Source organism: Pogona vitticeps, chromosome 4 (genome assembly GCF_051106095.1).
Source record: "Pogona vitticeps strain Pit_001003342236 chromosome 4, PviZW2.1, whole genome shotgun sequence".
NCBI classification, from domain to species: domain Eukaryota; kingdom Metazoa; phylum Chordata; class Lepidosauria; order Squamata; family Agamidae; genus Pogona; species Pogona vitticeps.
The window spans coordinates 140356369-140383228 of record NC_135786.1 but is presented as its reverse complement, the minus strand read 5'-3'; the positions used below and the strand labels follow the sequence as shown (position 1 = coordinate 140383228).

The 26860-nt window shown below is 38.5% G+C and overlaps 1 protein-coding gene across 1 annotated transcript in view; it reads left to right on the top strand.

Moving 5' to 3' along the window:
* The window catches only part of GALNT12 (polypeptide N-acetylgalactosaminyltransferase 12), a 49551-nt gene extending 23423 nt beyond the window's left edge, over positions 1-26128 (top strand). The window contains exons 5-10 of the mRNA XM_072998476.2: positions 4735-4852; positions 10786-10962; positions 13232-13363; positions 18835-18948; positions 21849-22004; positions 23022-26128. Coding sequence (XP_072854577.1) covers positions 4735-4852; positions 10786-10962; positions 13232-13363; positions 18835-18948; positions 21849-22004; positions 23022-23159 — 835 coding nt within the window. The 3' untranslated portion in view covers positions 23160-26128. The remainder of the gene's footprint in view (positions 1-4734; positions 4853-10785; positions 10963-13231; positions 13364-18834; positions 18949-21848; positions 22005-23021) is intronic.
* Positions 26129-26860: the final 732 nt, after the last annotated feature.

Genomic DNA, 26860 nt, shown 5'->3' with positions numbered 1-26860 from the left:
AGCTTATGTTTACAATATAGAAAAGGTTGGGTCATTATGCTGATACCATGAATGTTGTAAATAGTTTTTTTTACATAGTTATGATGATCCAATGAACATTAACAGTTGCAACGAGTTGTTTACATTTTTAATTGGTTAATCTTGAAGGAAATGAAATATATTTTATCTATGCGTATTGTGGTTAGCCTGTGTAAAAATAAAATGTGTTTTAATTGATTTGTTATAGAAAGCATTGTATATATCAGCTTATGTTTCAAGGGTAGAAGTTGCCAAAAGAGTGACAACATTTCCCAATGCTTTTGGTAGTTTTTAGGACTGTAACTGGTAGTATTCTTTTGGATTGTTGTCTGAGATGGAAATTAGAAGCACTGTGGGATGGCATTTCTATTCCTGCTTGGTAGTCCTGTTTCAGAATGTTGCTTGAGGATTTGGGGTGGAAGGTCAGCAGCATGTTAATGATACTCTGTTCTGCCTAAATGAAAGATATAATGTGATAGAGGCTGTGGATTTCTGAACATTCAGTCACCTGGAGTTACAATAGTGAGTTGAATGGAGTCCAAACTAAAATTGAAACCAGACAAAGCTGAAGATGGAGGTCTTGGTGACTAGTTGTGTTTCTGAGTGGAAGCTGAGTTTTGTTCTAGATAGGAATTCATTATCGCTGTTGGGTTAAATCCAGTCCTTCCAGTGGATGCCAGCTTAAAACTGCAATATAACTGCTAATTGCTCTATTTCAGACACATAAAATCTGAAACAGCTAGAGGTTGCTACCTGAAGATTCACCTACTCACATGTTAATTTGCTTTATTGTTAGTACAAAAATCTGTATGTGATCCATTCATAGAAGCAGAGTTCTGAGTTAAACAATACCTTTTTATCACTAAAATGTTACAAATAAGAACTGTGTTTCACTTCTACAGAACTCTTTGGCAGTCAAAGATGATATAAAACCTGAAGTTCAAGTTAAAAATAAAATAAAAAATGTGTAGTTAGATTTCCATGGAGGCAAATTGGAATTTTAAATTGTATGTGGCATAGAGGTGTCAGAGGTATTAATTTACAGTTACTTATTCTCAAGGAAGCCAATGAGCTGGCTTAGCTTAGCCCCCCCCCCCCGCTGTGCCAGTTAGGTAGTAGGTTTGGATCACATTAGCAAAACAGAAGAATGAATTTAGGAATCAGATTACGTTAGAAGGTCAATTAGGGTCAAACTGGTAGACATACTTAATGGTCATAAGAGATGGAGAGATGGAATCCTCACTGAAGTGCAGTTAATGGATCAGCCTCTGCTTATGGCAGCAAAATTTATCTCAGTCAATAGCAGATCTGCAATGAGCCATTGTGCCAAATACCTTTTGGGTAAAGGTATTTTCTAATCCAGAACTCTGCTCCTAATTGTTTGGATGTCTCTGGGTGCCACCATCTTTGGAAAGAAAATAATAGCTACCAGGGAGAGGACCTTCTACTCTGTCACATTATATGTGGAGAACTCTTCCCTATTTGTCAGGTGCCTGCTTCACTTATGTTTAGTTGCTGGATGAAAGATGTTATTTATGTAGGGAGTCTGTTAGAACTTAATTATGTCATTAGTGTCTTGCTATATGGATTATGCTTATGCTACTGTGTGTGTGTCTTTTTTCTAATACTGATCATTCTGATATTTTAATGTTTTGTTTAATTAAATCTTATAACATACATAGTGGAACAGCAGGATAACTGTGTTTTCAGTTATGCTTACAACCTATATATGACTTACTAAACATTTACTATTCTGGACCATTTGGAAGTAACTTACTAGACTTCAAAGTGAAGTAGGAAGATCAAAGAACAATCAAGTAAAATGGAGCTACTTGGATATAGGACAAATTTTCTGTGGAGAAATTCAGTCAGATCTGCACATATTTGCATGTAATTTATGCCCTATGTACAAAAGAAGATCCAGCAAATGGCTGAAATATTGAAGTAGCCTGCTTCTGGTCATAGTTCATCTTGACATTCTAATTTATTTTTAATTTTACATATATTTCATATATGTCTATAATTTTATGTCGATTATGAGACAAATAAATAAAGAACATTAAGTATTGATGTAGCTTTCTTTACTTAGAGACTATTGTTGTTTTCTGACATCTTTTTTTTTAAAAGAGTAAAGAGATCTGCTTCCTAAGGCCCTTCTTCTGATGTTTGGAGGGAGGGGGAAACAACATTTTCTTTCCTCTCCTCCAAACTCTCCTCCAAACATTTCCTTTTCTTTTCATCTAGGCCAGTGATGGCGAACCTATGGCACGTGTGCCACAACTGGCATGCGGAGCCCTTTCTGCTGCCATGTGAGCCATAGGTCGCCAGATCGCAACTCCCCCTGCCCCACGCAGCCAAACTGTTCTATACACAAGTGCCGCGGGTGGCTTAGCACTCATGCACCACCTGGGGGACATGCCTTTGGCATGCTTTAGAATTCCCTCCCCCTGCCTCCCAAGGCTCTCGCGCTCCTGCTCTCTCCCATCCCCAGTTTTCTCTCTTTAGTTGGTTGGCGTCGCCTACCTCCACGTTTCCCACCCACTCCTCCTGAAGGAAAGTGGCTCCAGGGACAGAGAGAGAGAGCAAGTGCGCAAGGGGGGTTGTCTCCCTTCCCTTTCCCAGGAGGGCCATTTTGCATGTGCACACCATGTGAACAGAAGGACGGAAGGAGAGAGGGAGGAGGAGCAGCTCAAAATGGCAGGGGCGCGCGTGACAATAGAGAGGCGCCAGAGCAGCAGGGACAGAGCGGCACTCTCCTCTCCTCTTCCTCCTCTTCCTCCTCCTCCTCCCTGGGCTCGGCTCGTGGGTCCTGGTTATGGTGGGGGTCAGCCACTGGTTGCCTCCCTCTGCCGCCATGGCCCCACCTGACCTTCTCTTCTTCATCCTCTTCTTCCTTGTCAGACCCTCTCTTTCTTCCACATGTATCTTCCAAATTGTTTTAAAAGTATATCTGTATTGGGTATTTTATAATTTAATAATTCTTACATAGTTTGCAGATGACACAAAATAACTAATACCTTGGAAAACAGAAACAAAATGCAAAAAAGATCTTGATAGGATCTAACACAGGGCTAAAAATAACAATGAAATTGAACAGTCTATACCTAGGAAAAAGAAACACACAAGACTATGGTGGCCGCAGGGGATCAGTTCCTAGCCCGCACCGTGGACACTGAAAAACACAGAAGTATCAAACACTATACAGCGGACCCTCAATGTACGAAGGTCCCTACTTACGAAAATTTCGAGGTACGAAAGCTCCGGCCGCAAAATTTTAGTTCGACTTGCGGCTGGAGCTTCGACCTATGAAAGGCAGGGGGAAAGCGTGGGAAATTCAAAGCCACCCCCACTACCCACTTGTTTCCTGTCCTTGGTGCCCTCTGCCTCCTGTCCCCACGGGGACAGGAGGCAGAGGGCACCGGGGACAGGAGACAGAGGGCAGCGGGTGCAGCTTTCGAAGCCCAGGAAGCCAAAAGCTGGCTGCGGGCGCAGAGGTCTGGGTGGCTTTTGGCTTTCGGCTTCCTGGGCTTCAAAAGCTGCACCCTCTGCCCTCTTGTCTCCTGTCCCTGAGGCAGAGGACACCGGGGACAGGAGACAAGAGGGCAGCAGGTGCAGCTTTTGAAGCCTAAGAAGCCGAAAGCCAAGAGCTGCCCTGATCTCCGCAGCCAGCTCCCAGCAAGCCAAAAGCTGCCCTGACCTCTGCGCCCACAGCCAGCTTTTGGCTTCCTGGGCTTCGAAAGCTGCACCCACTGCCCTCTTGTCTCCTGCCCCCATGGGGACATGAGGCAGAGGGCACCGGGGACAGGAGACAAGAGGGCAGTGGGTGCAGCTTTGGAACTCCGGGATTTTCTTCGGCCAGTTACGGATTAATTGGTTTTCAATGCATTCCTATGGGAAATGGATCCTCGACCTACGGAATTTTTGACTTCCGGCCACTGTTCCAATACAGATTAATTCCGTAAGTCGAGGGTCCACTATATATTACTTGATCTCTGGGCTTCCTCAAATGGTCAGTTCTGGTAAATAAACCCTAGAAAAACACACACACACACCACACACACACACACACACACACACACACACACACACACACACACACACACACACACACACACACACACACACACACACACACACACACACACACACACACACACGTTTTTTTATTTAGTATTTTCTGGCAGCAGATAAAAGTATTTGTGTAAATTTGTTTTTTTTATGTGCATGTAAAAATAAGAGCCAACTCTTTATATTTCAGTTGTGCAACCTGCCTAAGACACTTTAACTTTTTAAATTGTTAAACAATGTATGTATATTTACTAATTTAGTAATAATCACAGATCCCAGGGTTTTATAACTAGTTCCTTAGCCAGCTGTATGCCTGAAGGTAAGAAGCAACATCAGTCTTCCTTTCCCATGTTTTTAAGTAAATTATGAGAGTGTTATGGATAATTACTAAGTTTTTCAATTCTAAACCATAGATATATTAAAGATGGAAGTTAGTAGGTTAGTCTGTTACAGCAAAGCAGGCAAAGAGGTTTGTAGCACCTTAAAGACCTACATGTATTGCATATTTCATCAGATGCATGAAACACTTTTGAAAAATAGATACACCCTTAATATTATGTCATTGAGAATTACAGCCACAAAATAATGCTTAATTGGTAGAGAAAAATATTGCGTTAGCTGATGCTGTAATTACTTTCCTTCTGGTAGGTCTCCAACTATGGCTGGTGGGCTCTTTGCCGTCAATAAGAATTACTTCAGCTATCTTGGCTCTTATGACACAGGAATGGAAGTCTGGGGAGGAGAAAACCTTGAATTTTCATTTCGGGTAAGCAGTTTTATTGGAAGTTTTGCTTAAAAACAATATCCATTCACCCTGACTCATTTGATTTTGTGTACCTCTCCTGCTAAAAGATATGCCTTGCAAAGAAATATGCAAGATCTAATGCACCCTAAGTTGTTAAGAAACTGGTTTCTTGCTATTCTGATGATGAATCCAGAGGTCAGTTCAAGGAGTACAGCAGGTTCTGCTTTCCAGAACTGAGGAATAGAGGTGGGAACAAATCAAAAACCGAATCACAATATTTGTTGAAAATTGCCAATTCATCAAAACTGCACTGCTTTGTATTTGTTCAATACGGAGAGCCTGACAAATACAAAATTACAAATTTTTACCTATTTTTGATTCATCGATTCAGCTACCTCTTTTTGGGCCTCCTGTGCCATCTGCAGCCTGCTGCTGCTAATCAGAAACTCCAGGCGACTGTGGGAGGGACCTAGAAACTCCTGGATTGGCAGGGCAGACAGCCAAACGCACTGCATAAAGGGCTCTACGGGGGTTCCTTTTTAGAGGCTTTATAAGCATTTTCCTTGCAGCCATTTCCAACTTCTGTTCCAAGTCTTGGCTCAGGCAGTTTATGCTGCTGTGCTGTGTCTTGCTGTTCTGCTTTTTTCATTGTTGTGGCAGCAAACCGTACAACCAAAATACTTCAATGCCTTCCACATCTGTGCCTGGTGGCAAACCAAACTACCTCAGTGCCATCTGCCTTTGTGCCTGGTGGCAAACTAAAGTACATCTTTCCAACAACCTCTGTGCCTGATGGCAAACTATGCCAGCTGCTTCTGTCACTTTCCTGGAGGGGACCAAGCTCTTGGTTGTATAACTTAGATGTTTGAAACCCAAACTTCACCAAACTTGCAGGACTTGTAGAGGAGAGTGAGAGGAAGCGTCTCAGTGCATTTGGTGTATCTAGGTGCATGGGGGGCATTTTAAAGCATTTTAAAACAAATTGATGAGTCAGTTCATTGGGAAAAATCATAAATTTGTGATTTGTTGAACTTGATGAATTATGAATCTCAACAAATTGCCATTTTTTCGATTTGTGCCCATCTTTACTAAGGAGTTATAACATGATGACCAAAATCGTATTTGAATTTTGTGTTAGTACAATGGTAGCTGGTTGGATAGCTCAGTGGCTTAGGTATCTAGTTGTGGAACCAGAGTTTGAGTTCAATTCCCCACTGTGCCTCCTGTGAGTAGAGCCAGCCTGTGTGGCCTTGGGCAAGCAGCATAGACTCAGATGTCCCCAGAAGAAAGGAATGGCAAGGCACTTCTGAGTATTCTCTACCTGGAAAATCATGAAAAGGTTTGTTGTTGTGATGATAATGGTGGTGGTGATGGTGTAACATTTGGAGGTGTGATTAACAAGTGATTTGTTAACTTGAGGTAATTTGACTCTGTTGTTTGTATTACACTTATACATTGCACTTGCATTATACTGTACACAGAAGCAACCTGTATTACAGGACAAACACAGAAGAGATAACGACTGAACCCCACTAGTGGTTACTTTCAGCATACAACTTAGAACACTCATATGCATAATGACCCAGTCTTTACAAGAATACGTCACTTTCTTTTTAAATTTTTTTAATTTTTTCAATATATCTACATTCAATTTGTGCTTGTTAAACATGTTACATGGGTTGCTTATAATTATTTGTTTTTGTGTCTTGGTGTCTTCTTAATTGTCCCTTCAGAATCTATACATTTTTAAGCATTTAAACTAATCATATGTGTATTTTAATGTAACACATTGGCTGCTATCATAATATTGCTCTCATAGTATACAATGTTCTCAAAATCCTCTAATAACATACCTAATAAAAGCAATTCTGGTTTCAAATCGATATAATTTTGAAGCAATTTAACCAACCAACTTCGTATATTCTACCAATAATTTTATTTATATAATTGTTTAGCAATTTCTATCTCCACATTTTCTGTAATGTCTATACCAATATCATATCTCATATATGTTAATTAAGTACTATTTGTTTTACCTCTTTTAGCTTCAATTTGTTTTACCTCTTTTAGCTTCAGTTCACCTTAATAACCACCATGTTATGCCTTTACCCTGATTAGTGATCCCTTATTTCAGTTTAATCCCCTTTCTAATATATATGTCCCATTACAATTTCAAAAGTTAGGTGTCAACGTTGAGGGCTACCTTAATATTTTTTCCTTTACATCTTTTCTAAGTAATTCTTTCTCTTGTTTGTCTTTTCCCAGTTCTTATTCCTATCTCTCTAAAAATGCTGTCATCCCTTGTATCGTCTGAGATCATTTTATGCACTTGATCTATCTCCAATAGATCTTCCAGGCTATTTTTAATTAATTCTGCTGATTCTCTCCCCTTATCTTCCCTTAGCACACCTAAGATTCTCTTCGGCTCCTGGGTTAGAATTAAATCTCCTAAATTTTCTCCTCTGATTTCCTTCAGCCCTTCCTTTGGTTGGCATACATCATCCACCACCCTCACATTTCCTTATTCATTATTCCCTGTTTCCTGTTAAATCTAGTCCTTCTTTAGTTGCACATTGAATAATTTTGCCTCTTCATTGTGGGATCTCACTATTACTAAAATTGCTTGAAGGATAGATTTTATTTTATCCCCAAAATTTTCTTATTGTAGCATTATGTCCCAAGATGTCAAGTACTTGTATTCGAAGTGAAAGACGTCCAGTAGCTTAAAGCAATCAGTACAGTTCCATCAATAATTGCTTCAACAAGTCCACTTTAATAGATTGATCATATTTAGGGTTAATTTTAAATCCAGTCTCAGACGTACATTGACAGCCCAGTTCACTCGATGTTTGTATTCGTGGCCTGATATTTTTTGTAATCCAGTCCTGAGAACAGTCCATTCCAGTATTGATTCTGTCCCAGCCTGTGTTCCAGTTGGGTTCAGAACCCAGGATACATCCAGATGTTTTTATTGGTACACATAGGTCCACATTAGCCAGATATATGTTCAAAGATGAATTGTCTTTGTTAGACTTTCCAGGGTTAATTTGTCTATCTTTTAGTCATTCTCAGAAAAAAAGGAAAGTAAAAACAGATTCCAAGCTTGAGTATTCAAGATCATTTGTCTGGGCTGTTTGACAGCGCTATAGATAGCCATAACATAAACAGTTTAACTCCCAGTGTTGTTTGGCTAATAATTTTAAGAGGAAATTTTCTTAAGTTTCTAACACCAAAGTAATACCAAATTTCCTTCCTTGAAGTATAATTAAGTGTTTAATTAGTGTCCAATTTATTTTCTTTGCATCTGTTTGCGTCTCCTTCCCCCTCTCCAGATCCACCACTGCTGTATAAGTGGTGGGGATAAGAGACACTTATTTCTATTAAAGGGATTATTTCATCCAGGGGTAGTTATACAGCAGTATAGTTATAATTTTATATCTCATCCAGTGGTTGAGATGTTAATTAGCTGATTTATCACTTGTCTATTGCCAGCTGCTGATGACTTGCAAACAAGCTGTTCAGCTGCTTGTTTCTGCCCGCTCATTGAAGAATACTTCACTTTCTCAAGCCCTAGGTAGCAGACCTATACTTGCTTAAAGACTTCAGTCTCAAGCAACTATTGACACACAACAGACTATAACATAAACAACACAGACACAGAGATGGGTCAGCAACACTGATACTAAATGGTGTTACAAACCCAGGTGCCACCTCTGCCTCCACATTTAAAATACATAGAAACCTTTTCTTGTTTTGAGCCGCCCAGAGACCTCTGGGTAGAGTGGGCGGCATAGAAAATCAATCAATCAATCAATCAATCAATCAATCAATCAATCAATCAATCAATCAATCAATCAATCACTTTAACTTACCTGGACACTCTGCAGAAGATCTGAAAGTTGCCATTCTGGAGAAGAAAAATTACAAGACAAGAATCCAGAGAGACACAGCTGAGAAAGCCAAGGTTTCTTAGGTCAATATAAAATATAAAATATTGTGTTGTATCTGCTGAAATTCCTAGCTATCCTACATATACCATTGAACTAGCCAGTGGTTCATATGCTATTTCAGTACAATATGCTGGTACCACCTCACAAGCCCCATTGATGATTAGAGATACTCATTATCACATTGTTCCTGCTTGTTCTCTCTAGCCTGGGATTAATTTAGCGACTTTGTTTACATGAGACTGCTTCCTGAGAGGGGAACTGTACAGTATGTCAACAAGGGTTCTAAAGGTCATTGCCAGGTCAACAATTTGTGCCCACATAAAGTCTGAAACATTGTATAAATGTATAAATATTTGCCATAAAGACCCACTCTTCAATCTGAGGAAGTGGACTTGACCACAAAAGCTCACATTAAAATATACTTAGTCTTTAAGGTGCCACAATTTTCTTCTTTTTTTAAAAAAATTTCTTTTGTTTTGCGTGATACGCATTACACTTGTGTTTGTAACTAAAAGGATTTGGGTGAGTATTTTAATACAACAATACATGGATAGAAAACTGTCTGGTAATCTGTAGGCTTCATGTGTTCAGTGAAGCAGTTTATCTGGCTCTATGCAGTCCTTCTAAATCTTAGTCAAAGTAAAATTGTTGCCGACAGCATGCTTCATAAGGAAAATATTTTCATCCCAAACATTGTTAAATGCAAAACACAGTCATGTGTCATATGGGCTTCAGATTTAGAGTAAGTACAACAAACTGTCTCCAGATCGAGGCCTTTGGGTTTTGTGTGCAGTGTAATACCGAGCTATAAATGTGTGTGATCCATAAACAAGATGTTCTTTCTCTAATATGGCCACATTATCAAGTTTGGCTTTGAGCCAGTGTTTTAGGCTGCATGGCAAAATACAGAGCATGGTAAAGTAGCCTCTGAGAATGCATAGATTTGTTGTTTTGGTTCCTGTGCTGAGGTGGTCATTTGCACACCAGTAAGGATTATGGATGTGCATGCAAGTGCGTGGGCATGCAGGTTCCTCTGAAGATCTTTGCCCATTAAACAAGAAAGTCTGCAAAGAGTTTCTGTCTGCTGTCAGCTGTAGCAAATTTGAAGCCTCTATGCAAACAGCAACTTTGATAAAGGCACGTTTGTATTATATGAAGGCATATAACTTTGTATAGATTAGTGTGGGTAGAAACTGCTTGAAGATTTTTCTCCTCAACTTGGATAACACTTTTGAAGAACCCGCACCTCCAGAGCCCACACCCCCAGAGCATACACACTCTTGCTCCCCACTTCCCAGTCTTAAATCTTCATATGCAGATAAGGGCCTTTGTTTTATGAGTATTGGAATATAGAGTGCTTTGAGAAAATGAATCTCTATTTCTTGCTATTTCAGAGAAAACCAGCACATAGTGTAATTCTTCAATCTAGTATCTGAATTTTAATTTCATATCTTTGATCTTTATACAGTATCTAATTGAATGCATCTAAAGCACAAATGAGCCAGTAATTATTTAATGGTGTGAAATGCCCTTGCAGCTTCTTATATCCTCTTATCTGAAGTGTCCTTCATAGCCACCTGCTGATTTGTATATAAAATCCATTCCTCAAAACTGATTAATTGCATTCTTTATTGAAGGCAAGAAATGGCTATACTCATGTAGCCTTTTCTCTGAAAATTAGGGGTAGTTCATGCCTGCCTAAATACATATGGAAACTTCCTGTTAAGAAAACAAATTTAATATAGATTCTGGATGTAATGTAAAAGCTGGCATATTTGATGATTCCTAAGGAAGAAATTCAAATATAGAAAATATTGGTGTAGTACATTACCAATAACAATCACAGTGAATAATTGGCATGAGATTAATATTAGCTCTTGAATGTGTGCACAAGGCTTTGAAGTATCTAACGTACTAATGGAGACGGGGTTTGTGGGAAAGCATATGGCAAGGTGCAAGGTAGCATTTTTGTAATAGTTTTTTTTTTTTACCTTTTAACCTTAGATCTGGCAGTGTGGAGGAAGTCTTGAGATCCACCCTTGTTCTCATGTAGGGCATGTTTTCCCTAAGCAAGCTCCCTATTCACGAGCAAAAGCTTTGGCTAATTCAGTCCGTGCTGCGGAAGTGTGGATGGATTCGTACAAAGAACTTTATTACCACAGAAATCCACATGCACGCATGGTAAGTTGCTAACACCCCCCTCCCCAAAAAACCCAGTGTGCCTATGATGCAGTTTTGCAGAAACACAGGAACTCTGTTTTCTGAAACTATTTTGTTTTTAAGTGACATGCTTCTAGTGCTCAAGGTTCTAAAGGTACTATTTAATGTGTGAGAGCAACATTTCTGAAAAATCTGGAAGCCAGGCAGAATGCAGAACAAACTTTTCTTGTTTGGAGCTCAAGTGCCCTCTATTGTTCCCTGGCACTTTACATAAAGAGGATCCTGGGTTCAATACTAGTTATCTCCAAGTATAATCATGTCTGAAACCCTGGAAAATACTTGCCAGTGTTGACAATAAAGCCTGACTTTAAGGAAACTTCCAATGTTCCTGTGACTAGCAAGATATGACAAACTGATACAACAAACCTTTAAAAACAAAGACTATATAAATTAGTTTACTTTGCATATTTTATAGAAGTTGCTTATAGAAGCACAGACAGAGTTCTGTGTCCTGTCCTCTGAAGATGCTGGCCACAGAGACTGGCGAAACATTAGGAAGAGCAACCTTCAGAACATGGCCAAATAACCCCCAAAACCCACAATAACGATCAGAATCATAATTATTGCCACTCAAGAAAGCTTTAAGAAGAAAATATCATACAGTGGTGCCTTGCATAGCGATGTTAATCCGTGCAGCAAAAATCGCTGCTAAGCAATTTCGTCGCTATGCGATATTAAAAAGCCCATAGAAATGCATTAAAACCTGTTTAATGCGTTCCTATGGGCAAAAAAATTTCCTTAAAGCGAAGATCCTCCATAGGGCAGCCATTTTCGCTGCCTCTTAAGCGAGGAATCCGTGCAAAAACACAGCGGGCGGCCATTTTTTTACCCCACGGCCATTTTGGAACCGCCGATCAGCTGTTAAAAAATCTTCGTTTTGTGATGATCAGTAAGCGAAACAGGGACCGTTCATCGCAAAGCGAAAAAAACACATAGGAAACATCGCAATGCGATCACTTTTGCGATCGCAAAATCTTCGTCGCTATGTGGTTTCGTCGCTAAACGGAGCGACATATATGGAAACATCTTAAGCAAAAAAATTGCTCTCAAATAGCCTGAATACTTGGGTAATCTTGACCAAATATATGGACAGCAGTGGACTGTGTCCAGCTTGTTAGGTTAGAAGTTGTGCAAACCTGACATACTCCATCTGCCAGACCTTGCTGCGAGGTGCTGTCTACTATCTCCCGTATAAGCCAACTTATAAATGGACGTACAGAGCAAATCACAGAAGCCTATACAGTGGTGCCTCGTTTAGCGACGATAATGTGTTCCGTTAAAATCTCTGTTAAGTGAAATCGTCATCAATCACAATTTTTTTAAAAAATTGAAATGCATTGAAAACCGTTCAGTGCATTCCAATGGGCGAAATACAATACCTCATAGTGCAGCAAAGATCCTCCATAGAGCGGCCATTTTCCAGTGCCTGTTAAGCGAGAAATCTGTCCTAAAAACAGCGGGGAGCCATTTTGCACAACGGGCAGCCATTTTGCGACCCGCCGTTCAGCTGTTTGGAAATCATCGTAACGTGAAGAATCAGTTCCCGAAGCAGGGAACCGATCGTCGTAAAGCGATTTTACTCAAATTACACAAATTACACAATTTACCCATCAGATGGCCATGTATGAGAACCATGTCGGTGTAATTATTTAGCAACCAGGTTTGTTATTTTTTTACATCATCCCTGATTGATTAAGGTCATTTCCCACATTTTTTAAATATTTCATCCTTTTAAAGGTTTATAATCTATGTTCACATTATTCAAAGTTGTTTACTTTTCCTTGAAAAAACGGGCACACAATGAATGAAATATTTCTGCCATTCTATCTTATTAGTAGCTCTGTACTCAAAAAAGCTGGGTGTTTTGGAAGTTAGTGGAATTATTAATAAAACAGTTATAACTAAAATAAACTATATCTTGTGTATACATTGGACAGCAAAACTAAACAGGAGATTGCCAAAGAATTGCTATGATCTCAGTGACCTTGCTGCACTGGACTGCAGTAAACAATGTTTTCATATCACAAATCTAAAAGTACTACATTTGTGGTGGGGAGTTTTAGGGCAATTTTCTATACCCCACATAATTATTCTAATACCTTTAAATAGACAAGGTAGCAAACCATGGAACATCCAGATTTCAGATTGTTGGGAGTTTTAAACATTTTACTTTGCAGTTTATGTTGTAGCTTTCCTTCTGTTGACATTTTACTCTGGGTTTTATTGTTAGGAGCCTTATGGTGATGTGACAGAAAGAAGAATGCTTCGAGAGAAGCTGAAATGCAAGGACTTCAAATGGTACTTGGAGAATATTTACCCGGAGCTCCATGTGCCAGAGGACAGGCCTGGTTATTTTGGGATGGTAAGTCCAATGTTCTTTAGAAGATAATTTCAGTAAGTTCCAAGTCCTGCCTCTCTTTCATGATAGGTGGTCAAGGAAGAAAGAAACAAGAAGTTGTTTTTTTTAAAAAAACAGTATTGAACATTACAAATGGTATTGGGTAGATACAGGAATAAATAGGATTGAAGTGGATATTGTTGGCTAGGTTTGTGACACAAGAAAGGATAGGGACACCCATCTTTTTGGTCTCCCATGAATACTGAATACCTTAGTCTTTGGATTTTTCCACAGGTGGTTCAGACATTCACACAATTTGGGCAACTGCTTGGGGTGGCAAAATTGAAGGTTTATCTACCATATCAGAAGCAATGTAAAAAAACCCTGATTGCTCTAAGTACTAATTGTTTGGGAAAGTTCTATTCTGTGTTCTTCAAGAAGAAGGAGATGTGTCTTCTGAATTTCTTGCCCTTTATCTTCATTATAGTACATACTATGAACTAAAATAGGTAGAATATTCTGATACAGGGGTACTGAAAAGATTGGCCATTGTACTGGCAAAAGAAATCCCTGATTTAAATTTCACTTTCAGCTGTTAGGTTGCTGGGTGGCCTTAGCCAAGGCACTATCTCTACACTTCACCTAGTAGTGAAATAAAGGGCATATGTGTCGGGGGTGGGGGGAATAACATCTTTTCATTAGATGTTTTAATTAGCTATCTAACCAGAATCCTTGCTTAGTGCCTGAGCCCTGGAGAGGGAAACAGGAAGCAGCTGGCAGAATTCCAGGAGCAGGAAGTGTGGAGATTTACACATTTATAATAGTTGGAAAATCGTGACATACGAGTATACCTGAGACTGATCTCTCACAATTCAAGACTCCAATGTGATGGATGGCAGAAAGGACAGAGGTGTGGTTAGCTTAGGATGCCTAGATACCTGAAAGTTTGCTATAAATCAAAATTGACTTGATTTTATATTATTAATTATTATGCAAGCAGATGTCTTTCACAATGTGTTGTAACTTTATGCTGCTTCCCAAGAAATGTATTATCTGTATTTTTATAGTGTACAGTTGCTTGCAAAATCTAGCAATACAGTTGCTTGCAAAATCTAGCAATGTATTTCTCTTTTTATTTTTAATAATTAAAACTTTGTTTCTTACTGTGGTGATGATGATTGCATTCTGAGCAAGGAGATTTTTGAGCTTACATGTAAGATAATAAATCAGGTACCAAGAAAACCTAATTACAGTGGTGCCCCGCTTGACGCTTACACCGCATGATGTCGAAATCGCTTTACGATGAGTTTTTTTGCGATCACAAAACAATGGTTCCAATGGGGTTTTTCGCTTGACATCAATTAGGAGCCTGGTTTTCAATGCATTCCAATGGTTTTGTTTGTTTTTTTGTTTTTTGCTTGACAACGATTTCGCTTAACAGCGATTTTCCTTGAACGGATTATTGTCATCAAGCGGGGCACCACTGTATAGCTGAATTCAACAACTGGAGAGTCCAGTCTCTGCAGAAAAGAAAACATAATTTTTTGGAGATGTCTTACTGGGAGGAGAACTCTTAATGCTTTTCTCTGACCCCTAAAGGAATCTTTGCCATGGTGACAGTGATCACTCCTACAGCAGGCTATACCTTACAACAACCAACAAATCATGGAAAGGGCATCTGAATGGTTTTTTGTGGGCTCCTGCTTTTGGTAACCAGAAAGCAGTGGGAAAAATCAGCTGGGACAAACTCCTGCGGGGATAGTAATTCATGCCATGTTACTGAGTAGAAATGGGCATGAACCTCAGTTCAGAAATTTGTGCCGGCTCATATGCATGGCATCACAAGTGCTGAGGCTTCCCTTCCCCTGCCTCCCCTGCCAATTACCCACTTATCAGCTGGCATGCACTCCTCTTCTTTGACCAGTCCCTGGGTTTGTCTGTTCTGCCTCCTTGTCCAAGTGGGTGAACAGCCAAGGAAGTGAGGCAGGAAAGCCCATGCTCCTGCTGGAGACTGGTCAAACAGCTGAAGAGGAGGAGGAGAGGAACACACCCTGGCTGGTGAGTAGGCGGTCCAGCCAAGAAGGCAGGGAAAAGAAACAAGCAGAAACTTTGGTGGCACAAGTACAAACTGGCACAAACGTCTGAACCAAGGTTCATGCCCATCTCTATTACTGATTACTGAGAACATTTTGAAGAGCTATGTACATCCCAAGTGCCTTTGATTTATAATTCAATGACTAGGAGAGTCATTTGTAACAATTCTGTTCTGATCATAGGAAGGGGCCTTGATCACAGGTTTATCTAGTCAAGGCCAGTACAGTCTTCCCATTAACAAGATCCCATTACCTCCTAACAGTTGCACTGCTTTATGCTGAAATCCATCATTTGGCCTATGCAAAGTAATTTTCTCCTCTCCATGAATATAGATTTGCATAGGAGAGGCCATTTCACATCGTTTCTGGCACATGCATAAGAATTATATCAGTCCACAGGAAAAATGTAATTCATGTCTGTGCATATATGTGTGGTACATGCATACTGAACAGTACCTTCACATTCATCTTAAGCCTTGTAGGAATCTAACGTAGGAGTACACCAAACAGCAAGCTAACAGATGCTTCCCTCATAGCTTTCCTATTGCTGCTTGCCAAGATGATTCCACTTTTATCAAGACTATCTCTCCTTTCGCTGAAAGGATCTTGCTTAGCCTTGCTTGCATTATTTTTTCTTCTCTCCCCTCAGCTGCTTTTATTAATTCCTGGAATAGCCTTGCTTTGTGAAATTCTTTGCTTGTGATTCTACTATGAATTTCCTTGAAGGGAAAATTATTTGTGGTCTTATATAGCTCTTGGGCTTGACATTTTGGGTTCAATAAAAATAACAAAAGGATCAGATCATACAAAGTTTTCATTTGCTTTTTGTTGTTGCTGGGAAGCAGTCTGTTTAGAGCACATACTGCTTTCCAGCAAAATTGTACAGAAATTCTGCATGCCCTCAGAAGGAGCATGAAATGGCAGCAGAGTAGCATATTTATTTCTGTTATGTGCCATTAAGTTGCCACAACTGATGGTGACCTCCATGAATGCACAATATTTAAAATATTTCTGTCTTCACCAGCCCTGCTAAGCTCTTGTAACCTCAAAACTATGGCTTCCTTTAGGCAGTCAATCCATCTCATATTTGGTCATCCTCTTTTTCTGCAGCTTTCAGCCATTCCTAGCATTGTTGTCTTTTTAATTTTTATTTATTCACAAATAGAATAAAATAAATTAAAATAGAGAACAACAAAAGAGGAAAACCAAGCCTAAACATGCTCTAGAAGCTTAAAGAACAAAACAAAAACAAAAGTGAGGCTGTCATACTTTGAACACATCATTAGAAGGCAAGACTTCTAATGAAAAAGAGAGGGAATGTTGGGAAAAGTTGAAGGCGGCAGGAAGACCAAATAGAGATACTGTAGATTGACTTCATAAAGGAAGCCATGGTCTTGAGTTTGCAGAAGCTGAACAAGGGCTGTTGAAGACAGGACTTTTTGGACTTGATAGTGTGTAACAACAACATTGGTATCCACAAAGCTCTTCTCCGACCTTGTGTTTCAGATGAAACATTTTTTTTCTTGTCAGCTTTTTTCATTGTCCAGTTTTCACGTCCATAAACCATAACTGGGAATAACATAGTATGGATGATTTTGGCCCTGTTCCCCACTATCACATTCTTACACATGAGGATCTTTTTCAGCTTCTCCATAGCTGCCCTTCTAAGCCTTTGTCTTCTGATTTCTTGCCTGCTGTCTCTATTTTGATTTATGACTGAATCATGGGACAGAAGATCTTTAATAATTTTGTTTTATCTATTGCTAATGTAAAATATATAGTTTCATGTAGTCATTATTTTTGTCTTTTTAATGTTCAGTGATGGGCTTGCTTTTCAACTTTACATTTCCACCTTCTTCAGTGGTTCGTTCAAATCAATAGTATTTTCTACCAGTAATATGGTGTCATCTGCTTTTATATTAATAATCTATCTTCCACCAGTTTTCACTGCTCCTTTATCTGGAGCAGTGAAAACTGCTCCTTTATCTGGGCCTATATACAGTATATATAGAATATATATAAAATAAATCCATAGAAAATAAAGCCTATATATATGTGTATGTGTGTGCTTTATTTTCTATGGATATATTTTCTGTATATATTCTATATATATATAGGCCCAAATAAATAAATAAATATATATATATATATATATATATATATATATATATATATATATATATATATATATATATATATAGAGAGAGAGAGAGAGAGAGAGAGAGAGAGAGAGAGAGAGAGAGAGAGAGAGAGAGAGAGAGAGAGAATAAATCCATAGAAAATAAAGCCTCTGTTTACGTTTTTTCCCTTTTCCCCCCTGCAGTACAAACGGGTTTTCCTATAGTCTGCAAGCTTTTTTATATGACACCTTAGTCCATGGGAAACTATTCTTTTTCTTTATATTCTTTTCTAACAATAGCCTCTTGTCAAGTGTTGGTTACACATCAGGAAAATTCAATGTTGTAGTCCAGCCATTTCTTTTAAAACATTCCATAGCCCTTCATGATCCATATCCTATAATGAGAGAACAGCATAAGCTTGCATCAACACTAAATTATTCAATAATAATGTTTTTGTGTTTTACACCACTTCAGTGAAAAACTGAAGCATTGTAACTGTCATATGTTATTGAGCTGTTAAGATGGCTAATATGAAAGTATTGGTTGAAATCCTGTTGCTTAGTGTAGTTAGTTGCAACTAGAATAGGCTAATGGAGTTTATGGAGGAATGATCCAGTGACCTTACTGTAGTTGTGATTTACTATACCACACAAGATTTCAGCCATTGTATCATAAAAGCACAAACCCAGCTGAATGCATTTTGATTGCATGTGAAAATCTAAGTCTATTTATAGAGCATGCTTGGGAATCATGCCTGGCATAGTCAACCTGTTTTTAAAAGCTCCAGTGTGGTTCTTTCACTTTCACTCATTTAACTTAACTAATGTAAACATATGGACACATATTTCCAGCACAACATTGCCACCTATGGCATCTTTTGTTGTAGTTTCATTTCCATCAGTCTAACTGGGAGAGAGTAATTAGCCACCCTCTTTTGGCTCAATGTGCCCTCACAACCTCCTCTGAAGAGCTAAGAGACTCTTCGAGTACTACAAGGGGCTACAGAAAAGAGTAGGGGAGAAGACAGTCCCGTTGTGCTACCCTGACATTGCTTTTTAAGCCTCAGTTTGCACAGCAAAAGGAAAACGGGTAAAAAAATGTTACTATGCTCAGTTCTGCTGCAACGAAGCAACCATATCTTGTTGTTTAAGTGTTCTTGTCACTGCATCTGCTGTTACACTCACTTATATGCTGCTAAATTAATACTTTATAAAGTGCAGTGTCTGATGAAGTGTATGTATTGTGGGATGGTATCCTTTAATGGCCTTCTGTTCCCTTTTAGCTGAAGAATAAAGGGATGGCAAATTATTGCTTCGATTACAATCCTCCCAATGAGCATGATATAGCAGGACTGACAGTCATATTATATCCATGTCATGGCATGGGACAAAATCAGGTAAGACTTTATTTTCATTGCTGCATTGGATTGTAAAGCACCTTGAAGACCTTATAATGGAAAAGCAGTATGTTGTTGTTTAATCGTTAAGTCATGTCCGACTCTTCGTGATCCCATGGACCAGAGCACGCTAGGCCCTCCTATCTTCCACTGCCTCCCAGAGTTGGGTCAAGTTCATGTTGGTAGCTTCGATGACACTGTCCAACCATCTCGTCCTCCGTTGTCCCCTTCTCCTCTTGCCTTCACACTTTCCCAACATCAGGGTCTTTTCCAGGGAGTCTTCTCTTCTCATGAGATGGCCAAAGTATTGGGCCCTCAGCTCCATATCCAGTTCTAACTCTTGCTTCCTGTCCCACATATAGTTTTCTCAGGAGATAGATAGGGTGGTCAGGCATTCCCATTTCTTTAAGAACTTGCCATAGTTTGTTGTGGTCCACATAGTCAAAGGCTTTTGCATAGTCAATGAAGCAGAAATAGATGTTTTTCTGGAACTCTCTGGCTTTCTCCATAAACCAGCACATGTTAGCAATTTGGTCTCTAGTGCCTCTGCCTCTTCTAAATCCAGCTTGTACTTCTGGGAGTTCTCAGTCCGCATACTACTGAAGCCTACCTTGGAGGATTTTGAGCCTAACCTTGCTAGCATATGAAATGAGTGAGTATATAAAAGCAGTATAAAAATCCCTAAATAGATAGGCTGTAATCCTACACACGCCGGGTAGGTGGGGCTCGTCAGCCATGGAAGGCAGCCCATCTAGGAGAAGGAAAACTCCAATTTCAAACCTCCACTGCCTTGTGGCTATATCCACTCATGGAAAAGGCTTCAGGAGTTAACCTCGAGGCAAAATCCGGAGCTGGAGTCCCGAAGGCAGCATGTGTCGTTCTGCCAACTCCTGCAACATTGCTGGAATCAGTTGTATTGGCTCTTGCCTTTCCATTGGACCATTTCAGCAATGTGGAGAGGGGGGATCTGCTGCTTGGGTAACAGCCTATCCTCCATATTACCTTACCCGGGCTTCATGCTCTGGAGAGGACACTCCTCGATTCAGAGCATGTTACCATAGTCTCTCGAGACTGAAGGATGCCTATGTAAAAATCCTACACACACTTACCTGGGGATAAACCTTCCAGAAGACAAATGGTCTTCCAGAAGACAAGTGGTTTTACATATGAATAAATATAAATATAAATAAATATAAAGTTATTCCTCTGTAAGCCTTCCAAAGGCAACTAACCATCTGACTCACCTCTTGATCAATCTTGTTTCCATCAACTTTCTTATATATTATTTTCTTCCTTTCAGTGACCCTTTTAACACTGTCTACATAGTGCTATGTTTTGATGAAAGGGGAAAAGAGGCTTTTTTGTTTTTGTGTTAATTTCATGTTAATGAAAATGAGATAAATGTAGCTTTCAAGGTTTTTAATGTTTTCCCTTTTCCATTTAACCTTTCTTTCATCCCTTATCTGTCAAATGACCAGGGAAATTTTTTATCCAATAGTGTTGCACTGCTGTCAGCAGCCAGTCAGGATATCGGGGTGGGGTGGGGTGCTGAATCTGTAGAAGGGCTTAGATTAGCTAGAACCCAGTGAGAAGTGCTCTTTCTTTCCTTATGGGTGGAATTACCTATGTGCTAAGCCCCTGGTGAACTTCATCTTGGAATTATGTCAATACCTGCTTGGCTCTGTGCCTCCATTCTGGGTCCTTTCCTCTCTCCCTCCCCCTTTTCCCTTGATTTTTGGGGGAATTTTCCCCCTCTTTCTTTGGATTATATTTATTTCTGCCTCCAGGCATCCTACCTGTGCCAACATACCTCTTGAGATTTTTTTAAAACCCTCTTCTCCCCTTCTTTGGTTCTTTCATCTCTTTTATTATTGTACTGCTGTTTTCTGAACTTAAAGAAGAAGAGAAGACATCAATTGGTGGAGGGAGAAAAATGTTCCCTGTATTGCAGTCATTTTGGTTGTGGGGGGCTTTAGTTGTATTATTTTATTTTTATTTTATTTTATTTATTGAGTTTATATGCCGCCCATTTAGACATAGTCTACTCTGGGTGGCTCACAAAATGCAGAATAAAAACAATTAGTATCAAATAACAATTTACAACATTTACACAAAACAAAGTAGATAAAGATAGAGAAAAAAAGAATTTGTCTCTATTTGCTGACTTGTTTTTTGTTTTGTTTTGGTTTGGTTTTTGGGGAGAGGGGTTATTTATTTATTTTATTTATTTATTTAATTTATATGCCGCCCACACTACCCGAAGGTCTCTGGGCGGTTATGTGTGTGTGTTTTATTTTGCTGTTTTCTCCCTCTGTGTTTGGGTGGGTTGGTGCTTTCTCTATTTAATTGATTTTTTTTAAAGTGTTATTTAGTTAATTTCATATGTATTTATTCTATTAAAGGTGTATATTTTTGGTGAGTGCTGCTTCGGGCAGTTTTGTTTGATGGTATTGGTTTCTTGTATTTTCATCTGCTTTCAGAGTAGATTGGTTCTCTGTTGCCTCAACTCTGCTTTTTTGGAGTAAAGTTTTTTGTGGGGGGTTTATTTAGGCCTTTTTAAGACAAGCACCAGAATGTAGGAATGGGGAAAACCAAAATGAAATGATCCGAAAGAGGTGGTCCCTTTCATGTTAAACTAAATAACTGGTGCAAGAAAGAAATAAAAACAAAAAGGTACCCCCCTGAAAGAACAAAGATTTTCACTGTGCACATTTCTGCTAGAACCCTAAGAATTATTTTATGCTTTAATAATTACTAGTAACCTGTTTAAGAAATATTTTAAAATTAAATAATTATATTATAATTTAATTTAATTATAATACTCTTTATACTCTTCATCTGAATATTGCACATACACAGTTAGAAACTTAGTGAAGATTTTTTTCCTTTGGGGCTTATAGTTTTTTGAATACACTTCCAACAACGAAATACGCTACAACACACGGCATCCTGAAGTTTGTGCAGCTGTTGATCAAGGAACTGATTATTTGAAAATGTACTTGTGCCAAGACCTTGTCCAGAACATTCCTGAAAATCAGAAATTTGTCTTTAGAGAGGTAAGAAGACTTACATTTGATTTTTTTAATGAGTAGAAAGATTGAAAAACCTAGTAAATAGATGGTAAGCCAATCACCAAGAAGGACTTCAAGTTGAACTGCTTTCTAAAATGTCAGGGTTGCAGTTTCATTTGAGCTCATTGCTTCTGGGGTTAAATCATGTACTACCTAGCATTCTCCCATCTAATCCCAACGTATTTTTTCTGTCCTCATTGAAATTTCTGCAAAGGTATTAAGGTTTAAGTAGAAGGTTTGTTCTAATAGGACATGAGAGCTAGAACGTTGAAACCTCTGCTTGAGAAATGATCAGCAGGGGATTGAGCAGGTTCCCTTTACTGTTGCTTATGTAGATTATAACCACGGTTAGTGTGACCCTGGTTGGTACAGCATTGTGCTAATTAAAATGTGACTTCCTGTTTTATGCTGATGATGGATACACATCTTCCTATCTGCACACTGTTCATATGCAGATCCAGGTTGTTTTTAACAGCATGAAAAACCATCTGATGTGACTACTTAGTAATAACCAGAGGAAAAAAGAGTAGGTAATCTCACATTTTAAAGGCCATTTCAACTTGAAAGATTGTTTAGCTTTCTCATGAACATTTATCATGCCTGTTTGTTAAATGGTTGCTGCTTTACCACACAGACTGCTTTCATTGTATTGTGATAATCCCTATTAGCATTTTTGATAGAATTTTCATAGTGTTGACATTTGAATTCTAAGCTCAGGAATGAAAATGTATCAAGTAGTTTTGGCAGAACTCTATTTTAGCTAATGTCTACTCATTTTTCACTACTAATCTGCAGTAGCAAAATCTGAGGGTTCTGCAAATTTCAATAAAATCTGCTTTGGTTTATAATGCCTTTATTACCATTTCTTTAGTAGAAATTTTAAAACTTTAGTTAAACATGACTGTCATTGCCAAAATTTTCCAGTTAAGGCACTTTAACTCTTAAGTATGATTGTCCTGCTTTTGTAATAAATGCTAAAGTACTGTGCATCATCTTTTGTAGGATGGAACTTTAGTCCACGTGCAGACCCAAAAGTGTGTGCAAGCTGAACATAATGCCTACAATGGCAATCCAGCACCTGTTATACGTCCATGTTCCAATTCAGAATACCAGAAATGGTTTTTTAAAGAAAGGAGCTGATTCAGAAATCCCGTTTTGTGGCTGATTATGAAGATCTTTGGAACTGAAACAAGAAAATGTCTAATAATTGTGTATATGCAAAAGAGTTGTATCCACACACTCCAACTTTTCGGAATAGCAGCAGGCATAAAAATTTATATTTAATACTTACAGATTTCTCTCTGTTGGAAATCCAGATCTTATTTGGCAGCTATGTAATTTTCCAAAAAGTTATCCTTATTTTTCTCCCAAAAGATGATTTTTTTAAAATAAACTTCTTAGAAATGGTTGCACTTACATTTGACATAACTTAGATATTTATTTATTTTTTTCTAAGACATTCTGCACTCATGCCTTTCTCAGAGATATTGAAATAAAAATATTAGATCAAATTTTGCTGTGAAATCTATCACTACGTGAAGATTTGGTTTTCTGTGTATCTGACAGCTTAGAAAGTAGTACATTTTCATGAACATTGGGAACCACGCTGGCAGTACACATTGAAAGTTACTGTGAATATAGGTCGCCATTACATCATCATATGCCAAATGGTAGTAGTGTGTCACAGCAGATTAGTGTATAAAATGGTCAATCGTGTTGTTATTTAATTAGCCTTTAAGAATAAAGCAATGACTAAGCTTGATTTAGCAAGAATACTAAGCTAGGTCCATTGGGGCCTGTTTCTAATGCAGTTTCTTATGACACGCAGAGGCAAAATTGCAGAGGAAAAAAGAATTTGCAAGAGCATGTTGCGCTGTAGCCATGTGTAAAATAAAGCACTGTCAGTCTCTTCTCTGTGGCAGCATGTTCAGAAACAGGTAATTTGTAGCAGACAAGAGAAGGACAGTACTAAAGCCTTTTCCTGCCAGTTATTTTTCCTTTGAAATGTCACCTTCCTGAGTCCTTTTATCCCACCAGTGTTCTGGTTCTTTGTTTAACTCACAACTACTGGTCTGGAACTTATTGGACACAGACTTAGCTACAACGGTGTGTCGATGGTTTCAAGACAATGGCATCTGGCAGGGAAGGAGAGGGTATACATTTCCCTTCATTTCTGCCCTTGCTCCAATGCAATCCCCACCTCACTCCAAAGATGCTTTGGAATGAACAAAAAGGCTTCATTTCTTAGGGCTGTAGTATAATTGGGGATTTGTCACCAGCAGTTAAGGGGACAAAATATTTTGGTTCTGCTTTTAAGGAATGCTTTCAAAATATCTTAAAACCACTTACGGTGTTTGCTTTGGACGAACCATTCATGCAAAACTACCTCAAAACATAATTTTTTAAATTAAAAACCAATCTAATAGTACTTTTAGTACAATATGCTTTCTGATAAGGAAGATTTATATGTGAAAAAGGAAATAATGCACCTTTTCCTTGCCAGTCTAAATTCCTTGCCAGTCTAGAATTGCTGTGTCATTAAAGCCAGAAGGACATGTATCTGTACCAGATGGTTCTGGCAGACAGGCACAAGGTTTAATATAACAAGGTGAGACAAATATACGTATTCAGAATTAACTTTGCCAACCAGTTTTCATTCCAACTGTGATACGATAGAGAAGTCATACTAACTCTGCAGTCTTAGAAGCTAATTTTCCACATTGTGGGTTTTACCACATTTTTGTCTTTGACCCCTTCAGTGGGTGCATAACAAATCTTTGAACAAATCTTTTAACAGCGCCAGTGTACCGCTCAACCTGATAATCCTGGTCATCTGCACGATGCAAAAGAGGGATGTGGTGTCTTGAAGTATAATGCATATCACTGTACTTTCTTCCCCCAGATCAGTTCCCCAGTACCCACTTTTTATTTTTGTTTAAGCCTAATCAGTCATGTAGCTTCTATATTTTAAAGCAGTCTTAATCCACTGGAATTTGCAATTAAGTGTTGGGCCGGATGTAGTTTAGATTTTTTTGGGAATCTTCATAAATATTTAATCAGCTTTACCAGATCTCAACAAAACCAAAAGTTTCTGCATTGTCCATTTGCACAGATCAAACTATTATCTTATTATGTTTTTGTACTATAATTGGTGTTGGAACAATTTACCAAAGTCATAAGGCTGATGAAGATGCAATACTGTGTTCCTCATGAAACATGGCTTGTCAGACAAGAATGCAAACTCTTCATTGCAGCCTTGGCATTCCTGGAACTTTTCCTTCCACCGTACTTATGCAATTCATTAACACTGTGAACTACAGATAAAGCTAGTCAGGTTTTTTCTTATACGAGGATCTTGTACCAGAATCTGAAGTAAACTTTGGATGACGTGGGGAACGGAGAATAGCTGTACCAGCAATTAACATTTGCACCAACAAATAATTTAATTGTATTGCTTTGGTGACACAAATTGTGTCTTAATATGTTAGCAGATAAACAGCGTTATATTTTCTTTATAGAGCAGCTCACAGTTAAAAAAGGGGGAGGGAGTATTTTATACTAGACATCTAAACAAGATGTATGGAAACGTATTTTCCATGTACTGATGCAAACACGAAAGCACAGAGTGGATGGTATCTGATGTAATATTGAAAGCCTGTGAATAGGATGCATTTGTAAAATCTCTTTTCATTGATGGTGTGTTCTTGCAGGGCCAAGAACTGGTGTCAGTTTCTTTTCAGATTATCTTAATTCTAACATATATAGTGATCATCTGATAGATGTATCATGAAGACAACATGTGCCATGGAATTACAGAGTACTTGGAAGCTGTTTCCTGACTATCTTAACACACTAGCCTTTTCTTCAATTGCATTTGCTTTTTCTTCATGTTGTACTCTTAATTCCTATTATTATGTGACTGCTAAAACTATTTTAAAGTTTGATTAGTAATGTTTAATAATTCTATAAATATGAGTGTTCTTTAGATGTTAAGTTGTTCAGGGGCTGAAGACAATCATTTATGAAGGAACTGTATAAGAATCTTTAGAGTTCGATGTTAGATTAATGTAACCAGTTCAAACACCAATAAAATATTTGTTGATTTACAAGTCAGCATTTTCTTTTAACCTTTTTTTTAAACCAATCTCTTAAGGGCCTTATTTGCTGCAGCCAGGATGCCAGCAGAAAAATGGGAAGTGTTATCTTGCCTGCCAGTTTCTTTTTCTGATAATGTGACTCTTTTCATTTTCTGTCAGTGTTCAAATTTCATGTTCTTATTGAATCTAGACATTGGAACATTACATTACTTAAGCATTTAAAACACCTGCTTTTTTATTACATTCCATTTGCATTTAGATTACTGCTGCATTTGGGTCCAAGAAACTTAGGAATCTCTAAAGACAAACATATCACATCATTGCAGTGAATTTTGAAAGGGGGAATGGACGCTGGAGTCTTTAAGATGCTTTATTCATAGTGTAACAATTGCTTTGTTGTAGCATATATCTACTTGGACAAACCTATGTGTTATCACTGATAAAACCAAGGACTATAGAAACACTGAGTATTTCTTTCTTAATTGTGTGTTTCCTTCCCTTCCATGCTGCTTAATCCAATATTTTGGCAGGTGGCTGTTAGAGAAATGGCACTTGCAATAATTGCATGATGGTTGTAAAACTTCCTCCCACAGAAGACCCTACCTAGCTAATGTCTTCACTTTTATTTTGTGGCACACCCACACCCAACCATGTTTGCCCTGTTTATTTGGAATTTGATTTGCAGTGTGATTATTTCAAATGTTTAAAATATTGCTTGCAACTACTATTTTTTCATCTCTGAAA